Source organism: Gopherus evgoodei, unplaced genomic scaffold (assembly GCF_007399415.2).
Source record: "Gopherus evgoodei ecotype Sinaloan lineage unplaced genomic scaffold, rGopEvg1_v1.p scaffold_35_arrow_ctg1, whole genome shotgun sequence".
Taxonomy (NCBI): domain Eukaryota; kingdom Metazoa; phylum Chordata; order Testudines; family Testudinidae; genus Gopherus; species Gopherus evgoodei.
This window is the reverse complement of record NW_022060027.1, coordinates 2,641,276-2,665,628: the sequence shown is the minus strand read 5'-3', so window position 1 is coordinate 2,665,628 and position 24,353 is coordinate 2,641,276. Positions and strand designations below refer to the sequence as shown.

At 68.4% G+C, this 24,353-nt stretch overlaps 3 protein-coding genes across 2 annotated transcripts; 2 read left to right on the top strand and 1 right to left on the bottom strand.

Annotated features, from left to right (window-relative positions):
- LOC115641616 overlaps nt 1-24,353 on the top strand; it is a 147,818-nt gene that overhangs the window by 92,311 nt on the left and 31,154 nt on the right.
- LOC115641530 (urotensin-2 receptor-like) lies at nt 6,588-11,548 on the bottom strand. Its single transcript, XM_030544734.1, has 3 exons — nt 11,510-11,548; nt 7,828-8,829; nt 6,588-7,247 (listed from the first exon to the last, which is right to left on the bottom strand). The coding sequence occupies exons 1-2, from the start codon at nt 11,546-11,548 to the stop codon at nt 7,849-7,851; spliced, it is 1,020 nt and encodes a 339-aa protein (XP_030400594.1). The 3' UTR covers nt 6,588-7,247; nt 7,828-7,848.
- On the top strand, nt 18,690-20,492 carry LOC115641637 (uncharacterized protein C19orf85-like). The gene is made up of 2 exons (XM_030544968.1): nt 18,690-19,043; nt 19,443-20,492. The coding sequence occupies exons 1-2, from the start codon at nt 18,847-18,849 to the stop codon at nt 19,885-19,887; spliced, it is 642 nt and encodes a 213-aa protein (XP_030400828.1). The 5' UTR covers nt 18,690-18,846; the 3' UTR covers nt 19,888-20,492.

The following is a 24,353-nucleotide window of genomic DNA, read 5'->3' as shown; positions in this document are numbered from 1 at the left end:
CTCAGGGAGCGGATCCTGTCGGGGAAGCTGGTGCGCCGGGCGAGAAGCGGCTGAAGGAGGTGGTGCTGCAGGTGGAGGAAGAGCGCCGGAGCGCCGACCAGTTCAAGGACCAGGTATGGGCCCGCCCCACAGCATCCCCCCTCTGCCCTGCCCTCCCCTGCCATGCCCCTCAGTGCTCCCTGCCAGCCCCATGGCCTGCTCGGTCCCTTGTCGCATGGCGCCCCCCTGCCGACACCAGTACCCCGCAGCATGGCACCCCCCACTGACCCTCTGCCCTGCCCTGCCCCATGGCACCCCCCACTGACCCTCTGCCCTGCCGTGCCGCATGGCAGCCCCCTGCCAGCCCCATGGCCTGCTTGGCCTCTTGTGTCATGGTGCCCCCCAGTACCCCACAGCACAGCACCCCCACCGCTCCACTGCCCTGGCCAGCCCCACGGCGCCCCCTGCCAGCCCCATAGCCTGCTCGGTCCCTTGTCGCGATGGCGCCCCCCTGCTGACACCATACCCCGCAGCATGCACCCCCCACTGACCCTCTGCCCTGCCCAGCCCCATGGCCTGCTCAGCTCCTCGCGACACGGCGCATCCCGGCCCCCTGTCCATGCCCACCTCCCCCCCAGCGTGTGTGGGCCAGCGCCCCGCACTCCCTGCGGCAGGCGCCCCCTGGTGCCCTCGCTGAGCCTGCCCGCATCCGCGCCCGGCAGGTGGAGAAGGGCCACATCCGGCTGAAGCAGCTGAAGCGGCAGCTGGAGGAGGCGGAGGAGGAGGCGTCACGGGCGAACTCCAGCCGGCGCCGCATGCAGCGGGAGCTGGACGATGTCAACCGAGTCGGCCGAGTCCATGAACCGCGAGGGTCACCACGCTGCGCAACCGGCTCAGGTGACCGGGGGAGCAGGGGCACCAGGCTGCAGATGGGGCACTGGGCACCTGGGGGTTGGAACCTGGTTCTCCTCGTGGGGCTGGGGGGGTAGAACCCGGTTCTCCTCGCGGGGCTGGGGGGGGTAGAACCTGGTTCTCCTCGCGGGGTTGGGGGTTGGAACCCGGTTCTCCTCGCGGGGCTGGGGTTGGAACCGGTTCTCCTCGCGGGGCTGGGGGGGTGGAACCCGGTTCTCCTCGCGGGGCTGGGGGTTGGAACCCGGTTCTCCTCGCGGGGCTGGGGGTTGGAACCCGGTTCTCCTCGCGGGGCTGGGGGGGTGGAACCCGGTTCTCCTCGCGGGGCTGGGGGTTGGAACCCGGTTCTCCTCGCGGGGTTGGGGGTTGGAACCCGGTTCTCCTCGCGGGGCTGGGGTTGAACCCGGTTCTCCTCGCGGGGCTGGGGGGGTGGAACCCGGTTCTCCTCATGGTGCTTGGGGGGGGGGAGAACCCGGCTCTCCTCGCGGGGCTGGGGGGGTAGAACCCGGTTCTCCTCGCGGGCTGGGGGTTGGAACCCGGTTCTCCTCGCGGGGCTGGGGGGTGGAACCCGGTTCTCCTCGTGGGGCTGGGGGGGGTGGAACCCGGGTTCTCCTCGTGGGGCTGGGGGGGTAGAACCCGGTTCTCCTCGCGGGGTTGGGGGTTGGAACCCGGTTCTCCTCGCGGGGCTGGGGGTTGGAACCCGGTTCTCCTCATGGTGCTTGGGGGGGGGGGAGAACCTGGCTCTCCTCGCGGGGCTGGGGGGGTGGAACCCAGTTCTCCTCGCGGGGCTGGGGGGGTGGAACCCGGTTCTCCTCGCGGGGCTGGGGGGGTAGAACCTGGCTCTCCTCGCGGGGCTAGGGGTTGGAACTCGGTTCTCCTTGCGGGGCTGGGGGGGTAGAACCAGGCTCTTCTCGTGGGGCTAGGGGTTGGAACTTGGTTCTCCTTGCGGGGGTGGGAGGGTGGAACCCGGTTCTCCTCGCGGGGCTGGGGGGTAGAACCTGGCTCTCCTCGCGGGGCTAGGGGTTGGAACTCGGTTCTCCTCATGGGGCTTGGGGGGGGGTAGAACCAGGCTCTTCTCGTGGGGCTGGGGGGGTAGAACCTGGCTCTCCTCGCGGGCTGTGGGGGTGGAACCTGGCTCTCCTCATGGGGTTGGGGGGTGGAACCTGTCTCTCCTTGTGGGGCTGGGGGGTTGAAACCCTGCTCTCCCCAGTATGGGCACTGGGCACCCATCCAAATCCTGCCCTGCACATCTGACCCCAGAGCTCTTCCTGCCGTGCCCGTCAGCCCCCCCAGGGATGGGGGTCGGTCCAGCTCTCGGGGCGGGGTGGGGCCATGTGCTGCTGGGGGCCAGCTGGTGCTGGAGAAGGGGTGTCAGCCGGGCAGCACCACCAGGGCTCAGGTGAAGGCATCTATGCGCACTAGTTCAGCACAGGAGGGGAAACTGAGGCACAGGGATGGGGGTGGGATCTACAGAACAGCCATGAAGAGAACCCAGGAGTCCGGGCTCCCAGCCGCCCCCGCTCCAGCCTGCTGTGTCCGCTAGCCCCCTTCTCTCCCAGGCTGGGGAAGTCTCTGTCCCTCTCACTTTCTCTGTCTCTCCTGTTTCCTTCTCTCTCTTCCGACCCCTCAGCAAGTTGGAGCGTCTCCAGCGCAAGTACGTGCCCCCCCGGCTCCTGCTGCCCCCCGACATGCCAGCCCTGTGTGCTGTGTGGCAGTGCCTGCTCCCGGTGCCCTGTGGGGGAGGGGCTGCTTGTGTGCGTGTTGAGGGGGAAGGGGCTGAGCCATCAACGGACGGGGATCCCCCCGAGCTCCCTCTGCTCCCTCCTGGGGTCCCCATCCAAACTCCCCTCCCCCACCAGTGGTCGTCCCCCCCCCAAGCTCTCTCTGCCCCCTTCTGGGGGCCCCCACCCCAAACTCCCCTCCCCCTAACAGCAGTTCCCCCCTCGAGCTCCCTCTGTCCACTTCCGGGGTCCCCCACCCCAAACTCCCCTCCCCCTAACAGCAGTCCCCCCTCGAGCTCCCTCTCCCCCTTCTGGGGTCCCCCCATCCAAACTCCCCTCGTCCACCCAGTGGTCCTCGCCTCTGAGCTCCCTCTGCTCCCTCCTGGGCCTCCATCCAAACTCCCCTCCCCCACCAGTGGTCGTCCCCCCCGAGCTCTCTCTCTGCCCCCCTCTGGGGTCCCCATCCAAACTCCTCCCCCCACCAGCGGTTCCTCCCCCTGAGCTCCCTCTGCCCCTTTCTGGGGTCCCCCACCCCAAACTCCCCATCCCCCTAACCGCAGTTCCCCCCTCGAGCTCCCTCTGCTCCCTCCTGGGGTCCCCCATCCAAACTCCTCTCCCCCCACCAGCGGTTCCCCCCTCCGAGCTCCCTCTGCCCCCTTCTGGGGTCCCCCCACCCCAAGCTCCCCTCCCCCTAACAGCAGTTCCCCCCCTCGAGCTCCCTCTGCTCCCTCCTGGGGTACCCCTGTCCGAGCTCCCCCACTGCCAACCCCTCTGAGCTCAGGAACTCCCCCCTCTGTCAGGGAGTTTGGGGGAGCCCAGGCCCTGCCCCCCCACGACTCTCAGCCAGCCAGTGAAACAGAAGCACAGTCCCAGACAGGGCTTGCAGGGGCAGACGACAGGACCCCTCAGCTGGGTCCGTCTTGGGGGGCCCCAGGGAGGCCAGAGCCCCGTCGGGGCTCCCCCTTCCCTTTCCCCAGCCCCTCCTCTGGCCTTAGGCTGCCTCATCCCCTCGTTCGCCGGCACCTTGCAGCGGAGGGGCCCAGGCCGTCGGTTGCGAGGAGACCGGTGTCGGCCCTTCTCCGTGCAGACGCCATCGCACCGGCCCCCTAGGGCTCTGCACCCCACCCCGACACTCGAGAACCGCTTAGGGGAACTGAGGCCCCACCTAGCACTCAGAGAAAACATTACGAACATTCCACTTCATCACACCCCTGAGCTGTGGGATCCCCCTCCCCCCCAGTTCTCTCCCCCCCCCAGTGCAGTCCCAGGTGCCGGCTGGTGGGGGGCAGGTACTGGTGTTGGGGGTCACTCGTGTCCCAAATCCCCAGGCTCTGCTGTGATGCTGCTGCTGCACTCAGCTTGGGGGCGTGTGGGGGCCGAATGTGTCATTTCTAGCCTCTTCTGGCAAGGGGCGCAGGGTAGGGCGTGGGTGCTGTGGGGGGTGTTGGGCCTCCAAGGAGGGCGTTGCTGGTTGTGGGGGGTCCTGGGGGCACCATAGCAGGTGCGGGTGCTGTGGTGGGGGTGCAGGAGAGCTGCAGGGGGCACCAGTGCTGGCTGTGGGGGACCCTGTGGGACCAGGGGGGCACTGTTGAACATGGGGTGCTGTTGTGGGGGGGACCCATGGGCTGATAGGGGTGGTGGTCTTGGTTTTGGGAGCTGGGGTCGCCTTGGGGTCAGGTGGGGTGATGGTAGGAGACCTAGGGACCACGGCGGGAGCAGGTGGGGGTGCTGTGGGGGGCCCATGGCCTGTTCTGACCCCTTTTCCCCCCCCAGGCGCACCCCCCGGACGTTCACCACCCGCACGGTGCGTCAGGTCTTCCAGCTGGAGGGCGTCTCAGACGATGAGGCCGACGGGCCCAACGCAGAGACTCCAGCCCCTGACCAGCAGCCGCAGCCCCCCCCAGCTGAGCCCCTGCCCCATGAGGGGCCCCGGGACCGGGCCCCCTGGTGCAGCGATGAAGCCAGGCCCAGCACTGGGCCGTGGGCCCCATCCCGGCCTCACGCTGGGGGCTGGTTGTGGATCAGGCAGCACTTTAGAGCGGGAGTCCTGGAGGGGTGGGGGGGCTGCAGCCTAACTGGATCTCCTATGGAATAACCCCCATGCCCCCCACCAGGGTCTGACCGCCAGGTGGGCACAGCAATGGCTTCCCTCCTACTGGGATCCCCCCTGACCCAACACCCCCCAACCAGGAATCCCCTGCAACCCAGCCCCCCCAGCCTGGGATCTCCTGCCCCCCCCCGACCCAGCACGCCCAACCAGGGATCCTCTCCAACCCAGCACCCCCCAGCCTGGCATCTCCTGCCCCCCCCCAACCCAGCACCCCCAGTCTGGGATCTCCTTCCCCCCGACCCAGCACCCCCCCAGCCTGAGGTCCCTCCCAACCCAGCACCCCCAGTCTGGGATCTCCTGCCCCCTGGACCCAGCACCCCCAGCCTGGGATTCCCCCCAACCCAGCACCCCAGTCTGGGATCTCCTGCCCCCTTGACCCAGCACCCCCAGCCTAGGATTCCCCCTCACCCAGCACCCCCAGCCTGGGATTCCCCCCAACCCAGCACCCCCAGTCTGGGATCTCCTGCCCCCCTGACCCAGCACCCCCAGCCTGGGATCTCCCCGACCCAGCTACCCTCCCACCCCTTTGCCTGTTCAGCCCCAGGACTAGAGGGGCCACCTGGGCACATTTCCCCAACCCCCTCCCCTCCCCTGTGCTGTGGCGCTGGCCAGGGCGCCCCCACAAGCTACACCCTGGAAGAAGCAGGAAACTGAAGGGTTAATGGGTTCCCTGGGGCTGAACCCCCGCAACTCAGATCCCGTCCCAGGCCCCACAGCGAGACCCCTCACCTGGTGCCAATGTGTCACCCCTGGCGGCTGGGTCCTGCCCCCGTCTGGGGCACCCCGGCCTCTGGCCCGGCCATCAGGGGCACCCCGGGGCCTCATTGGCATCAGCCCCCTCCCGGCCCGATGGAGCCGCCCCCCCTTGGGTCCATCTACCCTGGTATCCCGCCCCCTTCCTGTCCCTCAGACCAGACCCCAGGCCCATCTAGCCCCACATCCTTCCCACCCACCAGGATCGGGTCCTCTGAGTTCCCCACGTCAGCAGCTCAGTGTAAACCCTAGCAGGTCCACCTGGGGTTACAACCAACAAACGGTGGGACCCCCCCCTGCCCTGAAGAGCAATGGAAACTCTGCTAAGCCCTCCCCCTCTCCAGCAAATGCTGGGTCGCCAATCCCCTCCCCGCCAGGCCCCCTTTTCCTAGCGTCTCTTGGCCTTTGGCTGTGGGGGTCTCCCCCTCTCCCTGGTTGGATCCTTCCCCCCCCCCCTCCCGTGCTGTTCTCTCTGCACAGTGATTTGGGGCATGGAGGCTCCTAAGGTGGCTGGGGCTGGAGCCGTTGTGGGGTGTTTCCCCCCCTGGGCGGGCAGGGCTGGAGTGGGCACTGGCTGGGTGAGGTTGTGGGGAGTTCAGGGGGTTCTGTTTGCTTTTCGTTTTACACCCCCCCCCCCCCGGTTTGTGTCTTCTATTAAAATTCATCTCGGATTCGCTGCACGTGGCTGCCTAGTGGGGGTGAACGGGGGGCAAGACGCACGCAGCAGATGCGGAGAGACGGGCAGTTTATTGACACCCTCAGCTCAGAGTGTGGGGGGGGGGGTTAAAAGCTGGGGCCTGCCCCTCACAGCGTTTCCAGGGGAGCTGAGTTTGGACAGGACCCCAGCACTCGGCCTGGGCCCCACTGCAGCAGCCAGAGAGAGAGACCAAAGTTACAATCTTAGCGCAGGGTGTTTCAGCAGGGGAGGAGCCAGGGGGAGAACCCAGGAGTCCTGGCTCCCAGCTCTTTCCTCCCCACTCCCCTCCTAGGAGAGAACCCAGGAGTCCTGGCTCCCAGTCCCTCTCCGTTCCCAGAGCCAGGGAGAGAACCCAGGAGTCCTGGCTCACAATGCTCCCTCCCCCCCCAAAACCCTTGTGCTCGTGCCTGGTTTTGCTGTCTGGCAGGAGGCTGGTGCCAGCCACAGCCCGTCGCCCAGCAGAGCAGGACCAGCCTGGCAAGGCCAAGGGCGAAGCCACTGGAGCCCCTGGGCACTGCAGGGCTCATGCCCAGCTCCGTGGGCCCAGGGTGGGGCTGGCACAGCTGGGGGAGGGACCCGGAGGGGTGTCTCTCTTTGAGGACCACAAAGGCAGACGCGGTGCCGGCTTGTGGCACCTCCCTCGCGGGCAGAACATCCCTGGAGCTGGGCACAGGGAGCATGGACCCCCCACTGTGGTAGTGCCTGAGGGGTTCTGGTTACCTCCCCCCGGCATAGAACCCCCCCTACATCCATTTCATACAGGGGTCCCCAAAGGTACCACAGAGGTCCAACACCTTCCAGAGCCGGGGTGAGAACCCAGGAGTCCTGCCCCCACCTTCCCTCCCAGCGCAGTTGGCTGCGGAGAACCCAGGAGACCTGCCCCCACCTTCCCTCCCAGTGCAGCTGGCTGCGGAGAACCCAGGAGTCCTGGCGCCTTGTTTCTTGCTGGGCCTATTCCTTTTTCCTCCGGTCCCGGCTGCGTGGGGTCGAGGGGTCGCTGGGGGCTGATGCATCGTCCTCATGGGGCAGTGGGTGAGGTAGGGCCGTGTCCAGGGCTTGCCACAGGGGGGCGCCGCTCCTAGGGGTGCAGAGAGAAGGGGGCTCAGAGCCAGCAGCATGTGTGAGGGCACTGGGGGAGGGGGCCATGTCAGCAGCTTCCCCCGCCCCCGCGATCCAAGCTCCAGCTCTGGCAGTGTGAGATAGACACATGGCTGCTAAGGGGGCTGGCGCCCCCTAGAGGGGAAACCCTGTACCCCATTCCATTCCCATCCCCCTGGCTTAGGGCTGGACAAGAGCTGGGGATTCCACAGCTGCGAGCTTCCCCCAGCAGTGCCCCACAGCACCTCTCCCCAGTGCTGCAATCTTCCCCCAGCAGTGCCCCACGGCACAGCTTCCCAAAGCTACGATCGTCCCCCAGCAGTGCCCCACTGCACCTCTCCCCAGCGCTGTGATCTTCCCCCAGCAGTGCCCCGTGGCACCTCTCCCCAGCGCTGTAATCTTCCCACAGCACCTCTCCCCAATGCTGCAATCTACCCCCAGCAGTGCCCCACTGCACCTCTCTCCAACGCTGTGATCCTCCCCCAGCAGTACCCCATGGCACCTCTCACCAGTGCTGCGATCTTTCCCCAGCAGTGCCCCTCTCCCACTCTGCCCCCTACCTGTGGAGGTCTGTTGGCTGCTCAGCGCCCCGCGTCCTGTGCCCGCGGCGCTGCCCTGCGCCCGGCCCGTCGCACCCGCCAGTAGTCACGGTAGCTGCGGGTCAGCAGCGTGTAGAGGAAGGGGTTGATGCAGCTGTTGCTGTAGGTCAGGCAGGTGACCAGGTGGTTGATGTAGATCTCGGTGGCCACGGGCAGGTGGGCAGCCATGCCCGGGCTGTAGAGAGGCACCAGCTGCCAGAGCCAGAAGGGCAGGAAGCAGGCCCAGAAGGCCACGACGATGAGGAAAATTAGGAAGAAGACCCGCTGCTTTGGCCCCCGCCGGGGGCCCAGCACCCCCTGGCTCTGTGAGAGCCAGTAGGCCCACGCCAGCCGCCCGTAGAGGTACCCGAGTGCCAGCCCAGGCCCCACCATGCTGGTGACAAAGAGCACGGTCAGGTAGGTTTTGTACTGGGCCTCGTGCCAGGTGGGCACGCAGAGCCGCCGCACCCGGCCGTCGTCCGCCGCCCGCTCCTCCTGCCGCACCATCAGCATCATGGGCAGCGCCAAGGCGAAGGCGGAGGCCCAGGCGGCCCCGGCCAGGGCCTGGCGGCGGGCGGGGGAGCGGCGAGCGGCCCGGAAGGGGCGCCGCACGGCCCGGCACCGCTCGGTGCTCAGCAGGGTGAGCAGAAAGATGCTGGCGTGCATGGTGAGCAGGTCCAGGCTGAGCAGGGCCCGACAGCCGGCCTCGCCGAAGCACCAGTCCCGCGCCAGCCCGTTGTGCACGACGAAGGGCACCCCGGCCAGGTACAGCAGGTCGGCCAGCGCCAGGTGGACGATGTGGATGTGAAGCGGGGAGGGGACGGCCCCAGCCCGCGCCACTGCCAGCGTGTACAGGTTCCCGGCCGCCCCGGCCGCCCCCAGCAGGCTCAGCCCTGCCGCCTCCGGCAGCCCACCCACCAGCGAGCCGTTGGAGGGGACGACACGTTGGAGGGGGGGTCCATGGCTGGGGGGCTGGACACGGGGCTGGATCCGACGGCAGGAGAGGAGATGTCACTCGGCCGGCAGAGTCTGTCTGCCTAGTCGCCAGTCCTCCAGATCCCCCGTCTGTCTGTCCCCATATAGATCGATCAATCTATCTATCAGTCCATGGCTTTGTCCGGTGCGCCTCTCGTCCGACCCTCCAAGCCCCAAGCCGTGCGGAAGGGCTGGGGGGGGGGGGGTCCGATCGCCCCTGTCGCTGGCCTTGTGCCCCCTGCTGCCCAGGGTCCGGCGGGGTCGGCGGCTGGCGGCGCCCTGGCTGGGGCGGGGGTTGTGTGCGCGGCTGGCGGGCGTGTGTGTGTGTCTGGCCTGCGCCGTCTGCTCTGTCCGCATTCCACGCACCCTGCTAGGTCGGTTATGTGGGCTGAGCCGGGCCAGCCCCTGGCGGGGGGCGCATGCTCCTGGCTTCTGTCTGAGCTGCAGAGAGCGACCTGGTTCTTCCAGCCACGGGGCAGGCGGGACGGGCGGCTCGACAGAGGGGTCAGGAAAGGAAGGAAGGGGGCTCCCCTGAAAACATGAGGGACGGAGGGAGGGAGAAGGGACGAACGAACTAGGAAAAAAAGACCCCCAGGAGAAAGGCGAGAACGCAAGGCAGGGTGAGGTGGCCCTGCTGGGGCGGGCACACCCCTGCTGGGTTCAGCGGGCCCAGCGCCAGCTGCGGGCGCGAGAAATAAACAGTGCCAGAGACACAGACCGAGGAAGGAAAACAAGGAGCCAGCTGAAAAAATGGCCATTGCTGGGCCAGGGAACAACGTCCCTTGTCACCAGGGAACGTCGGCACCAGGAAATCTCCGGTTGGCTCGGAAAATTGCCCATCGTGAGGCCTCAGGGTTGGCACTGACTGCTGGGTGAGAGTGCCCCCTGCTGGCCACCCCCAGCCCCGCACCCCCACCATTGGGCCCCCACCCCGCTCCCTGCAGCCCAGCGCCCCCTGCTGAGCCCCCCACCCGCTCCCCGCAGCTCAGCCCCCCCATTGGACCCCCACCCTGCTCCCTGCAGCCCAGCACCCCCTGCTGAGACCCCACCCCGCTCCCCGCAGCTCAGACACCCCTATTGGACCCCCACCCTGCTCCCCGCAGCCCAGCATCCGCTGCTGAGACCCCACCCCGCTCCCCGCAGCTCAGCACCCCCTATTGGACCCCCACCCTGCTCCCTGCAGCCAGCGCCCCCTGCTGAGCCCCTGCCTGCTCTCCGCAGCCCAGCGCCCCCTGCTGAGACCCCACCCCCGCTCCCCGCAGCCCAGCACTCCCTATTGAACCCCTGCCCTGCTCTCCGCAGCCCAGGGCCCCTGCTGAGACCCCACCCTGCTCCCCGCAGCCCAGCACCCCCTATTGGACCCCACCCCGCTCCCTGCAGCCCAGCACCCCCTGCTGAGCCCCTGCCCCGCTCCCTGCAGACCTGTACCCCTTAGTGCCACCCTGAGGCAGCCATCTGGGAGCGGGGGACCTGGCCAGGCCTGGGTCCAGGGCGTTTGCCTTGGAAAAACTTTCTGCCGAAATGTCGGTGACTCGCCCGCAGAGACAAACCAAAACCGCAGGGAGAGGAACAAGCCAGAGATCCCTCCCCGGACTGGTCTCAGGGAAAATGCACCTGGCCCCTGCTGTCCCCCTCCCCCCACTGGGCCCATCACCCCTCCCCACAGTGCTTCGTTTGTGCTGGGACTCAGGCCGGGCGAGCAGCGGCTGCTGGCCGGGCGCCCAGCTCTGGGGGGCCGCCTGTGGGTATGTGAGTAATCCCTCCCTTCAGCAAACACGATGGGCTTTCCCAGGAGCAGCCCCCTTGCCGCCTGCAGAGTCGTCTGCACAAGCAAACCGCTCCGGTTTAACGCCGCGGCTACACTGCAAACGAAGTGGAGCCGGCGCACGGCGGCGCATGGCGGAACCGGCTGTGCACATCAGGAGCGGTGGCTGGGTGCTAAAATTGGGGGGGGCCCTGTGCCGTGCCGCCCCTCCGAGACCCCCCCCCCTCACTCCTCTCTCCCCCTCCCCCGTCGCTTGCCCTTGCGGCAGGTAAAAAGTGGGGGGGCCATGGCCCCCTGTTCCGGTTGCCCCGGGGCACGCCCAGCCTGCCCTACCGGGGGGAGCTACCCGGTCGGGGAGTTGCCACCGGCGGGTGCAGGGAATTTTGGGAAGTGCTTGCGGTGCGCTGGGGGGGGCGGGGACAGGGACTCCCACGGGGGGTAACTGGGGACAGGGCACAAACGTCCCCTGAGGCAGTTGCCCCAGGCTGTAATTTTAGCTTCAGCAGGCAGCGGGGACCCCCCCCCGGCAAACAGGGCCTGTTCCTCCTGGGTTTGTCTAGCCCCTGACCTGCCCCCTGCCCCAGAAGGAAATGAACAACAGAAATATCAGCCCAACCCGGACTCCTGGGTTCGCTCCCCGGCTATGGGAGGGGAGTGGGGTCGAGTGGTTAGAGCAGCAGGGCCTGGGAGCCAAGACTCCTGGGTTCTCTCCCCGGCTCTGGGAGGGGAGTGGGGGCTAGTGGTTAGTAGCAGGGGGAGCTGTGAGGAGGGGGAGGGTGTTTGTCTGTCTGCCCGGCCCCTCGCTGGGTCTTTGGTGGTTTATTTTTCTGCCAAACCGCTCTGGCAGGGGGAGTGCTGGGGCTGGGGCTGGGACCGGGATGGGAACCCCGCTGGCCCCCTGGCTAGGCCTTAGCCAAAGCGGACATGAGCTGTGCCCAGGAATCGTGCGGCCGTGGCCGTCATGCCTCGGCAGCAGGGCAAACAGTGCGCCAGGGCGGGTGGCTGGGGGAAGAGAAGGGGGAGGGAGTGAACTGGGGGAGCGGCCAGATGCAGGGAACAAAAAAGAGCTGAGTCAAGCTAGCCCCAGAGAAAGGGGGAGGGAGAAGAAAGGGGGCGCCATGGGGCAGGGGGAGTGGGGCTGCCATGGGGCAGGGCAGGCAGCTGGCTGGAGCAGGCGACTCTGTGCCCAGGTGAGGCCCAGCCAGCCCCATGGTCGAGAGGAGCTGCAAGCAGCATCCCCAGCCAGGCTCAGACCCTGCTGGGTGCCGTGCGAGGGTCTGCAAGCCAACCAGCTCCTCCCGCCCACCCCCACCCCCACCCCCACCCCCCTCCCAGAGCCGGGAGACAAACCAGGAGTCCTGGCTCCCCAGCCCGCCCCCTGCTCTAACCACTAGACCCCACTCTCCTCCCGGGCTGGGGAGCGAACCCAGGAGTCCTGGCTCCCAGCCCGCCCCCCCTGCTCTAACCAACTAGACCCCACTCTCCTCCCAGAGCTGGGGAGCGAACCCAGGAGTCCTGGCTCCCAGCCCCCTGCTCTAACCACTAGACCCCACTCTCCTCCCAGGGCTGGGGAGCGAACCCAGGAGTCCTGGCTCCCAGCCCGCCCCCCCTGCTCTAACCACTAGACACCACTCTCCTCTCAGAGCTGGGGAGAGAGAACCCAGGCCTCCTGGCTCCCAGCCCCCCCTGCTCTAACCACTAGACCCACTCTCCTCCAAGAGCTGGGGAGAGAACCCAGGCCTCCTGGCTCCCAGCCCCCCCTGCTCTAACCACTAGACACCACTCTCCTCCCAGGGCTGGGGAGCGAACCCAGGAGTCCTGGCTCCCAGCCCGCCCCCCCCTGCTCTAACCACTAGACCCCACTCTCCTCCCAGAGCTGGGGAGCGAACCCAGGCCTCCTGGCTCCCAGCCCCCCTGCTCTAACCACTAGACACCACTCCCCCTCCCAGAGCCGGGAGAGAACCTAGGAGTCCTGGCACCCAGCCCCCCCCGCTCTAACCACTAGACCCCACTCCCCTCCCAGAGCCGGGAGAGAACCCAGGAGTCCTGGCTCCCAGCCCCCTTCCCACTCTAACCACTAGACACCACTCCCCTCTCAGGGCCAGGAAAGAACCCAGGCATCCTGGTCTCCTCACTCAGAGGATTTTCGCTGCCCCTCGACCTCCCTCCCGTGCACACACACCCGGCAAGGCCCTGCTAACATGAGAGGCGACATTGTTCCCAGCCTGAGTTTATTTTGCTGCCTGCTTGCGAAGGGCAGGGGAGCCAGGGAGGGGGGCAGGTGAGCTTTGATCTCCCCCAGCCAGGAAGGGGGGGCAGTGTTTGCCAAGGCGTGGGGGGGGGGTGTTGGCTTAGCCAACTGCAGGGAAGCAGATGTATGTCTGTGTCTGTGTCGGGGGGAGGGGAAAAGGGTGAGGGTGTCTGCCACCCTCTGCTGGAGGCAAGAGGGGCCTATGGGTCTGATCATTGGGGTAGATAGATCGTGGGTCTGATCCGGGGGGCAGGGCGCCAGGGTAGATGGGCCATGGATCCCACCTGGGGGGCAGGAAAGGGGCTGGATGCCAGGATAGATGGGCCATGGGTCCGATCTGGGGGACAGGGAAGGGGCTGGGCCCAGCTGCTGATGCAGGGTAGAGAGGCCCAGGCGCTGATGCAGGGGGCGGGTGGCGAGACGCTGGGGTAGAGGGGCCCAGGCGCTGATGCAAGGGGATACCGGGGTAGAGGGGCCCAGGCGCTGATGTGGGGGGTGAGATGCCGGGGGTAGAGGGGCCCAGGCGCTGATGTGGGGGGCAGGACGCCGGGGTAGAGGGGCCCAGGCGCTGATGCAGAGGGCAGGACGCCGGGGTAGAGGGGCCCAGGCACAGATGGGGGGGGCGGGACGCCGGGGTAGAGGAGCTCAGGGCTGATGCCGTGGGCAGGACGCCGGGGTAGAGGGGCCCAGGCGCTGATGTGGGGGGCGGGACACTGGGGCAGAGGGGCTCAGGGCTGATGCAGGGGGCGGGACGCTGGGGTAGAGGGTCTCAGGGCTGATGCAGAGGGCAGGACGCCGGGGTGAGGGGCCCAGGCGCAGATGTGGGGGGCGGGACGCCGGGGTAGAGGAGCTCAGGGCTGATGCAGAGGGCGGGACGCCGGGGTAGAGGGGCCCAGGCGCTGATGCAAGGGGATACCGGGGTTAGAGGGGCCCAGGCGCTGATGTGGGGGGTGAGATGCCGGGGGTAGAGGGGCCCAGGCGCTGATGCAGGGGCGGGACGCCGGGGTAGAGGGGCCCAGGCGCTGATGCAGAGGGCAGGACGCCGGGATAGAGGGGCCCAGGCGCTGATGTGGGGGGCGGGACGCCGGGGTAGAGGAGCTCAGGGCTGATGCAGAGGGCAGGACGCCGGGGTGGTAGAGGGGCCCAGGCGCTGATGTGGGGGGCGGGACGCCGGGGGTAGAGGGGCTCAGGGCTGATGCAGGGGGAGGGACGCCGGGGGTAGAGGGGCCCAGGTGCTGATGTGGGGGGGCGGGACACGGGGGCAGAGGGGCTCAGGGCTGATGCTGGGGGCGGGACGCTGGGGTAGAGGGGCTCAGGGCTGATGCAGAGGGCAGGACGCCGGGGTAGAGGGGCCCAGGCGCTGATGTGGGGGGCGGGACGCCGGGGTAGAGGGGCTCAGGGCTGATGCAGAGGGCGGGACGCCGGGGTAGAGGGGCCCAGGCGCTGATGCAAGGGGATACCGGGGTAGAGGGGCCCAGGTGCTGATGTGGGGGGTGAGATGCCGGGGTTGAGGGGCCCAGGCGCTGATGCAGGGGGCGGGACGCCGGGGTAGAGGGGCCCAGGCGCTGATGCAGAGGGCAGGACGCCGGGGTAGAGGGGCCCAGGCGCTGATGTGGGGGGGCGGGACGCCGGGGTAGAGGAGCTCAGGGCTGATGCAGAGGGCAGGACGCCGGGGTAGAGGGGCCCAGGCGCTGATGTGGGGGGCGGGACGCCGGGGTAGAGGGGCTCAGGGCTGATGCAGGGGGAGGGACGCCGGGGTAGAGGGGCCCAGGTGCTGATGTGGGGGGCGGGACACTGGGGCAGAGGGGCTCAGGGCTGATGCAGGGGGCGGGACGCTGGGGTAGAGGGTCTCAGGGCTGATGCAGAGGGCAGGACGCCGGGGTAGAGGGGCCCAGGCGCTGATGTGGGGGGCGGGACGCCGGGGTAGAGGGGCTCAGGGCTGATGCAGAGGGCGGGACGCCGGGGTAGAGGGGCCCAGGCGCTGATGCAAGGGGATACCGGGGGTAGAGGGGCCCAGGCGCTGATGTGGGGGGTGAGATGCCGGGGTAGAGGGGCCAGGCGCTGATGCAGGGGGCGGGACGCCGGGGGTAGAGGGGCCCAGGCGCTGATTGCAGAGGGCAGGACGCCGGGGTAGAGGGGCCCAGGCGCAGATGTGGGGGGCGGGACGCCGGGGGTAGAGGAGCTCAGGGCTGATGCAGAGGGCAGGACGCCGGGGGTAGAGGGGCCCAGGCGCTGATGTGGGGGGCGGGACGCCGGGGTAGAGGGGCTCAGGGCTGATGCAGGGGGAGGGACGCCGGGATAGAGGGGCCCAGGTGCTGATGTGGGGGGCGGGACACTGGGGCAGAGGGGCTCAGGGCTGATGCAGGGGGCGGGACGCTGGGGTAGAGGGGCTCAGGGCTGATGCAGAGGGCAGGACGCCGGGGTAGAGGGGCCCAGGCGCTGATGTGGGGGGCGGGACGCCGGGGTAGAGGGGCTCAGGGCTGATGCAGAGGGCGGGACGCCGGGGTAGAGGGGCCCAGGCGCTGATGCAGGGGCGAGACGCTGGGGCAGAGGGGCCCAGGCGCTGATGCAAGGGGACGCCGGGGTAGAGGGGCCCAGGGCTGATGCAGGGGGCGAGATGCCAGGGTAGAGGGGCCCAGGCGCTGATGCAAGGGGACGCCAGGGTAGAGGGGCCCAGGGCTGATGCAGGGGGCGAGATGCCGGGGTAGAGGGGCCCAGGGCTGATGCAAGGGGAGGGACGCCGGGGGTAGAGGGGCCCAGGTGCTGATGTGGGGGGCGGGACACTGGGGCAGAGGGGCTCAGGGCTGATGCAGGGGGCGGGACGCTGGGGTAGAGGGTCTCAGGGCTGATGCAGAGGGCAGGACGCCGGGGTAGAGGGGCCCAGGCGCTGATGTGGGGGGCGGGACGCCGGGGTAGAGGGGCTCAGGGCTGATGCAGAGGGCGGGACGCCGGGGGTAGAGGGGCCAGGCGCTGATGCAGGGGCGAGACACTGGGGCAGAGGGGCCCAGGCGCTGATGCAAGGGGACGCCAGGGTAGAGGGGCCCAGGGCTGATGCAGGGGGCGAGATGCCGGGGTAGAGGGGCCCAGGGCTGATGCAAGGGGAGGGACGCCGGGGTAGAGGGGCCCAGGTGCTGATGTGGGGGGCGGGACACTGGGGCAGAGGGGCTCAGGGCTGATGCAGGGGGGCGGGACGCTGGGGTAGAGGGGCTCAGGGCTGATGCAGAGGGCAGGACGCCGGGGGTAGAGGGGCCCAGGCGCTGATGTGGGGGGCGGGACGCCGGGGTAGAGGGGCTCAGGGCTGATGCAGAGGGCGGGACGCCGGGGTAGAGGGGCCCAGGCGCTGATGCAGGGGCGAGACGCTGGGCAGAGGGGCCCAGGCGCTGATGCAAGGGACGCCGGGGTAGAGGGGCCCAGGGCTGATGCAGGGGGCGAGATGCCGGGGTAGAGGGGCCCAGGGCTGATGCAGGGGGAGGGACGCCGGGGTAAAGGGGCCCAGGTGCTGATGTGGGGGGCGGGACACTGGGGCAGAGGGGCCCAGGGCTGATGCAGGGGGCGGGACGCCGGGGGTAGAGGGGCCCAGGTGCTGATGTGGGGGGCAGGACACTGGGGCAGAGGGGCTCAGGGCTGATGCAGGGGGCGGGACGCCGGGGTAGAGGGGCCCAGGTGCTGATGCAGGGGGAGGGACGCCGGGATAGAGGGGCCCAGGGCTGATGCAGGGGGCGGGACGCCGGGGTAGAGGGGCCCAGGTGCTGATGCAGGGGGCGGGACGCTGGGGTAGAGGGGCTCAGGGCTGATGCAGAGGGCAGGACGCCGGGGTAGAGGGGCCCAGGCGCTGATGTGGGGGGCGGGACGCCGGGGGTAGAGGGGCTCAGGGCTGATGCAGAGGGCGGGACGCCGGGGTAGAGGGGCCCAGGCGCTGATGCAGGGGCGAGACGCTGGGGCAGAGGGGCCCAGGCGCTGATGCAAGGGACGCCGGGGTAGAGGGGCCCAGGGCTGATGCAGGGGGCGAGATGCCAGGGTAGAGGGGCCCAGGGCTGATGCAGGGGGCGGGACGCCGGGGTAGAGGGGCCCAGGTGCTGATGTGGGGGGCAGGACACTGGGGCAGAGGGGCTCAGGGCTGATGCAGGGGGCGGGACGCTGGGGTAGAGGGGCCCAGGGCTGATGCGGGGACGGGTGGGGGTTGGACACACTTTGACCTCGCACTTAAGTCTCCAATTGCCAGCAATTGCTCTAACTGCTCCGCGTGGCCGGGTGCCGGCTGCAGGGGGGAGTTGGGGGGGCCCCTTTGTGCAGCCGGATTCCTGCCCCCGTGCGCCCCATTGAGCTCATCTCCATGGAGCCGCCGGCACGTGGCTCCCCCCGGCCCCCGGACGCCCCTAATTGCTGCTAAGTGCCAGGGCCGCATCCCAGGGGAAAGAATGTCCTAATTGGGCAGCTGGTGTGGGGGGGGGATGGGGGGAGCCGAAGGGGGGGCAGGAGATGATGGGGAGGGTGGGGGAGGTGGGGAGGGTTCGGGGGGTTGATAGGGGTCCAGGGAGAGGAAGAGACGGATTAGGGGAGGGGCCCCATCAAGCCACCCCTGTTATTAGAGTCAAAGGGGGTCCCCCTCAGCCCCCTACCCTCAGCCCCCTAACTAGCACAGTGAAGGATTTTGGCTGGAGGGGGGAGGCCCCGTGCCATACCCCCCCCAAGCCAGCCACCCCCCCACCCTGGGGCAGCTTGCAGACAGTGGCCCCTGGGGGCTAAGGCCCCATGCCCCATTCCCGCAGGAATGGGGGGCAGAGGGGGGGTGAGCAGGAGGGAGAGGCTCAGACGGGTGGGGGGAGTGGGGAGGGGCTCAGACAGTGACTCTCTGAGCATCTTCTTGCTTCTCTCAGTGGCGCTTGGCCCCACCAGAGACCCGAGCCGGTGCTGGGGCTGGCTGGGAGGGTCGGGGCTGGGGGGGCAGGAGGTGAGGGGGGGGCAGCCCCCAGGGAGAACCGAACGGCCTCCTCCCCCCACGCAGCACTAGGGGTGCGACCACAGCTGATTCTTCACACAGCTGGACCCCGAACCAAGTAAGTGTCCTGGGGGGCCCAGCCGGAGGCGCTGTCCCCTCGCAGCTGGGGCTGACCCCTATTCGGAGACAGAGACCCCCCAGCCCAGCCCTGCACTCCCCCCAACCCCAGCCAGTGCCCCTCACTCCCGACCCGCAGCCCCCTGCTAGCCCAGCCCTGGGCTCTCCCCCAGCTCTGCCGGTGCCCCTCACTCCCGACCCGCAGCCCCTGCTAGCCCAGTCCTGGGCTCCCCCAGCTCTGCCAGTGCCCCTCACTCCCGACCCGCAGCCCCCTGCTAGCCCAGCCCTGGGCTTCCCCCCAAGCCAGCTCTGCTGGTGCCCCTCACTCATGACCCGCAGCCCCCTCCTAGCCCAGCCCTGGGCTCCCCCCCAGCTCTGCCGGTGCCCCTCACTCCCGACCCGCAGCCCCCTGCTATCCCAGCCCTGGGCTCCCCCCCAGCTCTGCCGGTGCCCCTCACTCCCGACCCGCAGCCCCCTCCTACCCCAGCCCTGGGCTCCCCCCCAGCTCTGCCGGTGCCCCTCACTCCCGACCCGCAGCCCCTGCTAGCCCAGCCCTGGGCTCCCCCCCAAGCCAGCTCTGCTGGTGCCCCTCACTCATGACCCGCAGCCCCCTCCTAGCCCAGCCCTGGGCTCCCCCCCACCCCAGCTCTGCTGGTGTCCCTCACTCCTGACCCGCAGCCCCTCCTAGCCCAGCCCTGGGCTCCCCCCCACCCCAGCTCTGCTGATGTCCCTCACTCCTGACCCGCAGCCCCTGCTAGCCCAGCCCTGGGCTCCCCCCCACCCCAGCCCTACTGGTGCCCCTCACTCCCGACCCGCAGCCCCTCTCCCCAGGGTTCTGTGGAGTCTCAGGCTTGCTGGGCTGAGAACTGTCATTTATTCCTGCAGGGCTCTGTTGGGGGCCGGCCTCGCCCAGCCTGGGGGCTCTGCCTGGCAGCCCCCACCCCAAGAGCTGGGATGCAGCGGGGTGGGCGCCTGTCCCTGAGCTTCCTGCCCCCCCAGCAGGTGGCGCTCTCTGGGCGTGGCCGGGATCTCTTCACCTTTGTCACCGTGGCCTCGTCCCACATGATGCGGACGCTGCAGAGACCCCGCAAGAGCCGCCCTGGCAAGCAGCGGGTGAACCACCGGCGGTTCCTGCACAACCAGATCAGCAGGTGGGAGCCCTCGGGCGCTCGCAGCCCCTTGGGCAAGGCTGGGGGGAAGCTTGCAGCCCTTAAGGGCACTGCTGGGGGGAAGCTTGCAGCCTCTTGGGCATGGCTGGGGGGAAGCTCACAGCACCTCGGGCACGGCTGGGGGGAAGCTCACAGCACCTCGGGCACGGCTGGGGGGAAGCTCACAGCACCCTCAAGGCACTGCTGCAGAAAGCTCACAGCCCCTTGGGCATGGCTGGGGGGGAAGCTCACAGCCCCTCAGGGCACTGCTGGGAGAAACTCACACCCCCCTCAGGGCACTGCTGCAGAAAGCTCGCAGCCCCTTGGGCATGGCTGGGGGAAGCTCACAGCCCCTAAGGGCACTGCTGTGGGAAGCTCACAGCCCCTCTCTTCTCTCCCCAGGCAATTCACTGACATTGAAGCCTCGATGCACCGCCTGGCCTCCTCCATCCTGGCCCAGGAGACCCCAAGGGACCCTGCGCCCCCCACAGAACCCCGGCATCCTGGCCCAGAGCCTCCTGCCCCAGCTGCCAGCTCCTTCCTGGGCGTGGCTGAGGCCTTTGTGGCCCCGGAACCGGGGCCTGGCTGGGGCCTGAGCATGGCCTCCCTGACCCCTGACCCCAGCGACCTCTTTGACCCCATCACCAGCCCAGAAGATCTGGGGCTGCCCCCCAGTTGGGCCCCAATTACCCACAACCCCCTGGAGCCTAGCCAGTGTCCCCTGCCCTGGGACTCCCTGCCCACCCCGGGCACGGACGGTGCCCCCCTCTGGGGCCCAGATCCCCCTGGCTACCTGCCCCCCGTCACCCCGGCGCACCCTGTCGGAGTGGCGCCAGGGGGGTGGTAACCACGGCAACCACCCCTGTTCCCCTCCCCCGGCCACAAGCTCCTCCCCATCCCCCCTCCCCCCCCGAAGGAAGCGGGGGACCCCACCTGGTGGGCACCCCCCAAGCGGATGCAGTGAGGAGCATGCCAGGTGCTGAGCTGACAGATGGGGGGGGGCATTTGCAGACTGCCAGGATACCCTGATCTGGGGAGGTCCCCTTGAATTTGGGGGTCCTCCTACAAGTCAGGGGCGCCACGTTGGTCTGGGGGAAACCCTCTTGAATTTCAGTGTGTTACCTTAGGTGTGGGGGTGTCTCCGGCTCTGGGCGCAGTCCGGCCTTGGGGGTCCCGCCCCGTACAGCTCGGCAGGCTTTGGGGGGCTCTGAAGGGACAGATTTGAGGGGCGCCCCCATGTCACCCGGGGGAGGGAGGGGCCCCCTCTTTTTGACCCGCCCCCCAGGCGCTGCGCCACCCTGGTTAGCAGCAGGAAGGCTGGGGAGCCCCCCCCCAACAATCGGGGGCGGCGGGGGGGAGGCTGGCAGAGGACCCCCCCTCGGCAAGGGGCCCCGCCCAGCTGGACACAGGGCCCAGGTCTGACTGCGCAGGCGCGGGGTCCCCAGCCCCGCGGGGGGGCACCTGAGGCGTGGGGTTGGGGGGGGCTGTCAGGAGTCATTAGCGCCCCGCCCCCCCCGGCGGCGCGAGCGGGGCTGGGGCGGAGCCGCTGCCCTTCCCGCCCCCCTGAGCGCAGGCCCCTGGGGGGCGGGGGCGGGGCTTCGGGGGAAGGTTGGCGGCGCGGGGCGGGGCTTCGGGAGCGGTTACGGGAAGGGGCGGGGCCGTACTCAGGTGCGCTCTGCGCATGGGCAGGGGCGGGTGTTGCTGAGCGGGGGGCGGGGGGGGGGGGTCGCACTCGCTCTTCGGGCGGTAGGTGGAGCCGCTCGCGCCCGGCGCGCGCCGTGGGCGGGCGAAGGGCGGGGCCCCCTCCCCCTCGGAGCGGCGCGCGGGAAGGGGCGGGGCGGGGCTGGCTGTGAGGCCGCGCGGCGGGGGCGGAGTCAGGCGCGCGACCGAAGCGCGTGGACCGGGCCCGCTGGTGCCCCCCGTGCGGCCGCTCGCGCGGGCCCGTCTGCGGGGGGGGGTATCTCCTGTCTGTGCACCCGGCGGGCGGGGCCGCGCCCCGGGCAGCGCTGTGCCGGTCCCCTGGGAACCAGGGGCCTGAACGGGGCGGGGGGGCGATCTGCAGCGGGAGGAGGGTGTGTGGGGACACCCCGTGTGGGGGTGTGTGATCTGCAGCGGGAGGAGGGGGTGTGGGGACACCCCGTGGGGGGGGGTGCGATCTGCAGCGGGAGGAGGGTGTATGGGGACACCCCGTGTGGGGGGGTGCGATCTGCAGCGGGAGGAGGATGTGTGGGGACACCCCATGGGGGGGGGTGCGATCTGCAGCGGGAGGAGGGTGTGTGGGGACACCCCGTGGGGGGGGGTGCGATCTGCAGCGGGAGGAGGGTGTATGGGGACACCCCGTGGGGGGGGCGATCTGCAGCGGGAGGAAGGTGTGTGGGGACACCCCGTGTGGGGGGGTGCGATCTGCAGCGGGAGGAGGGTGTGTGGGGACACCCCGTGTGGGGGGTGCGATCTGCAGCGGGAGGAGGGGGTGTGGGGACACCCGTGGGGGGGGGTGCGATCTGCAGCGGGAGGAGGGTGTATGGGGACACCCCGTGGGGGGTGCGATCTGCAGCGGGAGGAAGGTGTGTGGGGACACCCCGTGTGGGGGGTGCGATCTGCAGTGGGAGGAGGGTGTGTGGGGACACCCCGTGTGGGGGGTGCGATCTGCAGCGGGAGGAGGGTGTGTGCGGACACCCCGTGTGGGGGGTGCGATCTGCAGCGGGAGGAGGATGTGTGGGGACACCCCGTGTGGCGGGGAGGGTGATCTGCAGCGGGAGGAGGGTGTGTGGGGACACCCCGTGTGTGGGGGGCAATCTGCAGCGGGAGGAAGGTGTGTGGGGACACCCCGTATGTGGGGGGTGCGATCTGCAGCGGGAGGAGGGTGTGTGGGGACACCCCGTGTGTGGGGTGCGATCTGCAGCGGGAGGAGGGTGTGTGGGGACACCCCATGGGGGGGGCGATCTGCAGCGGGAAGAAGGTGTGTGGGGACACCCCGTGGGGGGGGGTGCGATCTGCAGCGGGAGGAGGGTGTATGGGGACACCCCGTGGGGGGGGCGATCTGCAGCGGGAGGAAGGTGTGTGGGGACACCCCGTGTGGGGGGGTGCGATCTGCAGCGGGAGGAGGATGTGTGGGGACACCCCGTGTGGGGGGTGTGATCTGCAGTGGGAGGAGGGTGTGTGGGGACACCCCGTGTGGGGGGTGCTATCTGCAGCAGGAGGAGGATGTGTGGGGACACCCCATGTGGGGGGTGCGATCTGCAGTGGGAGGAGGGTGTGTGGGGACACCCCATGTGGGGGGTGCGATCTGCAGCGGGAGGAGGATGTGTGGGGACACCCCGTGTGGCGGGGAGGGCGATCTGCAGCGGGAGGAGGGTGTGTGGGGACACCCCGTGTGTGTGGGGGGGTGATCTGCAGCGGGAGGAGGGTGTGTGGGGACACCCCGTGTGGGGGGTGCGATCTGCAGCGGGAGGAGGATGTGTGGGGACACCCCGTGTGGGGGGGGCGATCTGCAGCGGGAGGAGGGTGTGTGGGGACACCCCGTGTGGGGGGGGCGATCTGCAGCGGGAGGAGGGTGTGTGGGGACACCCCGTGTGGGGGGGGCGATCTGCAGCGGGAGGAGGATGTGTGGGGACACCCCGTGTGGCGGGGAGGGCGATCTGCAGCGGGAGGAGGGTGTGTGGGGACACCCCGTGTGTGGGGGGGGCGATCTGCAGCGGGAGGAGGGTGTGTGGGGACACCCCGTGTGGGGGGTGCGATCTGCAGCGGGAGGAGGATGTGTGGGGACACCCCGTGTGGGGGGGGCGATCTGCAGCGGGAGGAGGGTGTGTGGGGACACCCCGTGTGTGGGGGCGATCTGCAGTGGGAGGAGGGTGTGTGGGGACACCCCATGCGAGGGGGCGATCTGCAGCGGGAGGAGGGCGTGTGGGGACAGCCCAGAGGAACCCTCTCTAGCCTTAGGTTCAAAGTTACAGCAAACAGAGGTAAACTCTCTAGCAAAAGGAACATTTACAAGTTGAGAAAACAAAGATAAACCTAGCACGCCTTGCCTGGCTGTTACTTACAAGTTTGAAATATGAGAGACTTGTTCAGAAAGATTTGGAGAGCCTGGATTGATGTCTGGTCCCTCTTAGGCCCAAGAGCTAAGGCCGGCTCAGTAAGCCCTTAGCAAAGGTGGCGGCTAAAATGCCTAAAAAACACAAACAGTTATAAACTTTTTAAAAACAAGGCCAGAATCAGAATGGGGCTAACACCTGAGCATGCCTGTCAGCGGTTCAGAGCCCTAAAATGGAAACTGGATGTGGCATTTTCCCCGACATGACTACCACATTGAAAAAAATTGGAATGCCTGGATATCAGGAGCAAGCGTTAGATCTCTGGAAGATCTCTCTTTCCTAATGCAAATGGAGCAGTTCTTAGAGGATGTTCCTGAGGAAATAAAGGTACATCCTAGATGGGAAGCCCAAAAGTGTAATCGACGCGGGGGAGATTGGAGCCAAATGGGTGGAGATGGCAGAAAAGAAAAAAAACTAGTAGCAGTTGGGGCGAATATCAGAAGGGGCAAACTGAAACAAAACTCTATCACTGGGGGCAGCCCAAGGCCCCACCTACATCCCAAGGAAAAAACCCAGACACCTTATCGTCCCACCAAACCCGTCTCCAGCAACCCACCTCGGCCCAGTGACCAGTCAGCTGGGCGATGTTTTAAATGTAATGAGCTGGGGCATGTGAAGGCCAACTGCCTCAAGAACCCCAACCGACTGCAGTTCATTATGCCGGAGTCACACCCAAGGTCCTCAGGCCCAGATGCTTCCCAGGTACCTTCAGAGCGAAGGAAAACAGGGTGTGGGCGGGAAGAAGGTTATTGTGTGGAGGGACACTGGAGCATAATTGTCAGCTATCCACCAATCCTTAGTGGGCCCCAAATTCATCAAGCCAGAAGCCCCGATGACAATTCAACCCTTTATGTCACACTCTGTAACTTTGCCTACAGCCAACTTGCCTGTCTAGTACAGAGGCTGGTCAGAACAGGGACTTTTGCAGTCTATGACAGTTATCCTATCACCATGCAACTGGGGGAAGACTTGGCCAACCACGTGAAGCTGGCCAAGAGGGTGGGAATGGTCACCTGCAGCCAGGCTAAGCAAGCTTTCACCCTCATCCCTGTTCTTGAGCTGTCCACCAGGGCCCTGTCTTTGTTACCGGAGACCCAGACAGAGGTGGTGGATCTGAATCCCCTGCCAACGACTGCAACAGCCATAGTGGATCCAGTCCCAGAGACCCAGCCAAAGCCAGTCCCAGAACCGGAACTGGCAAAGCAACTAGCCCCAGAAC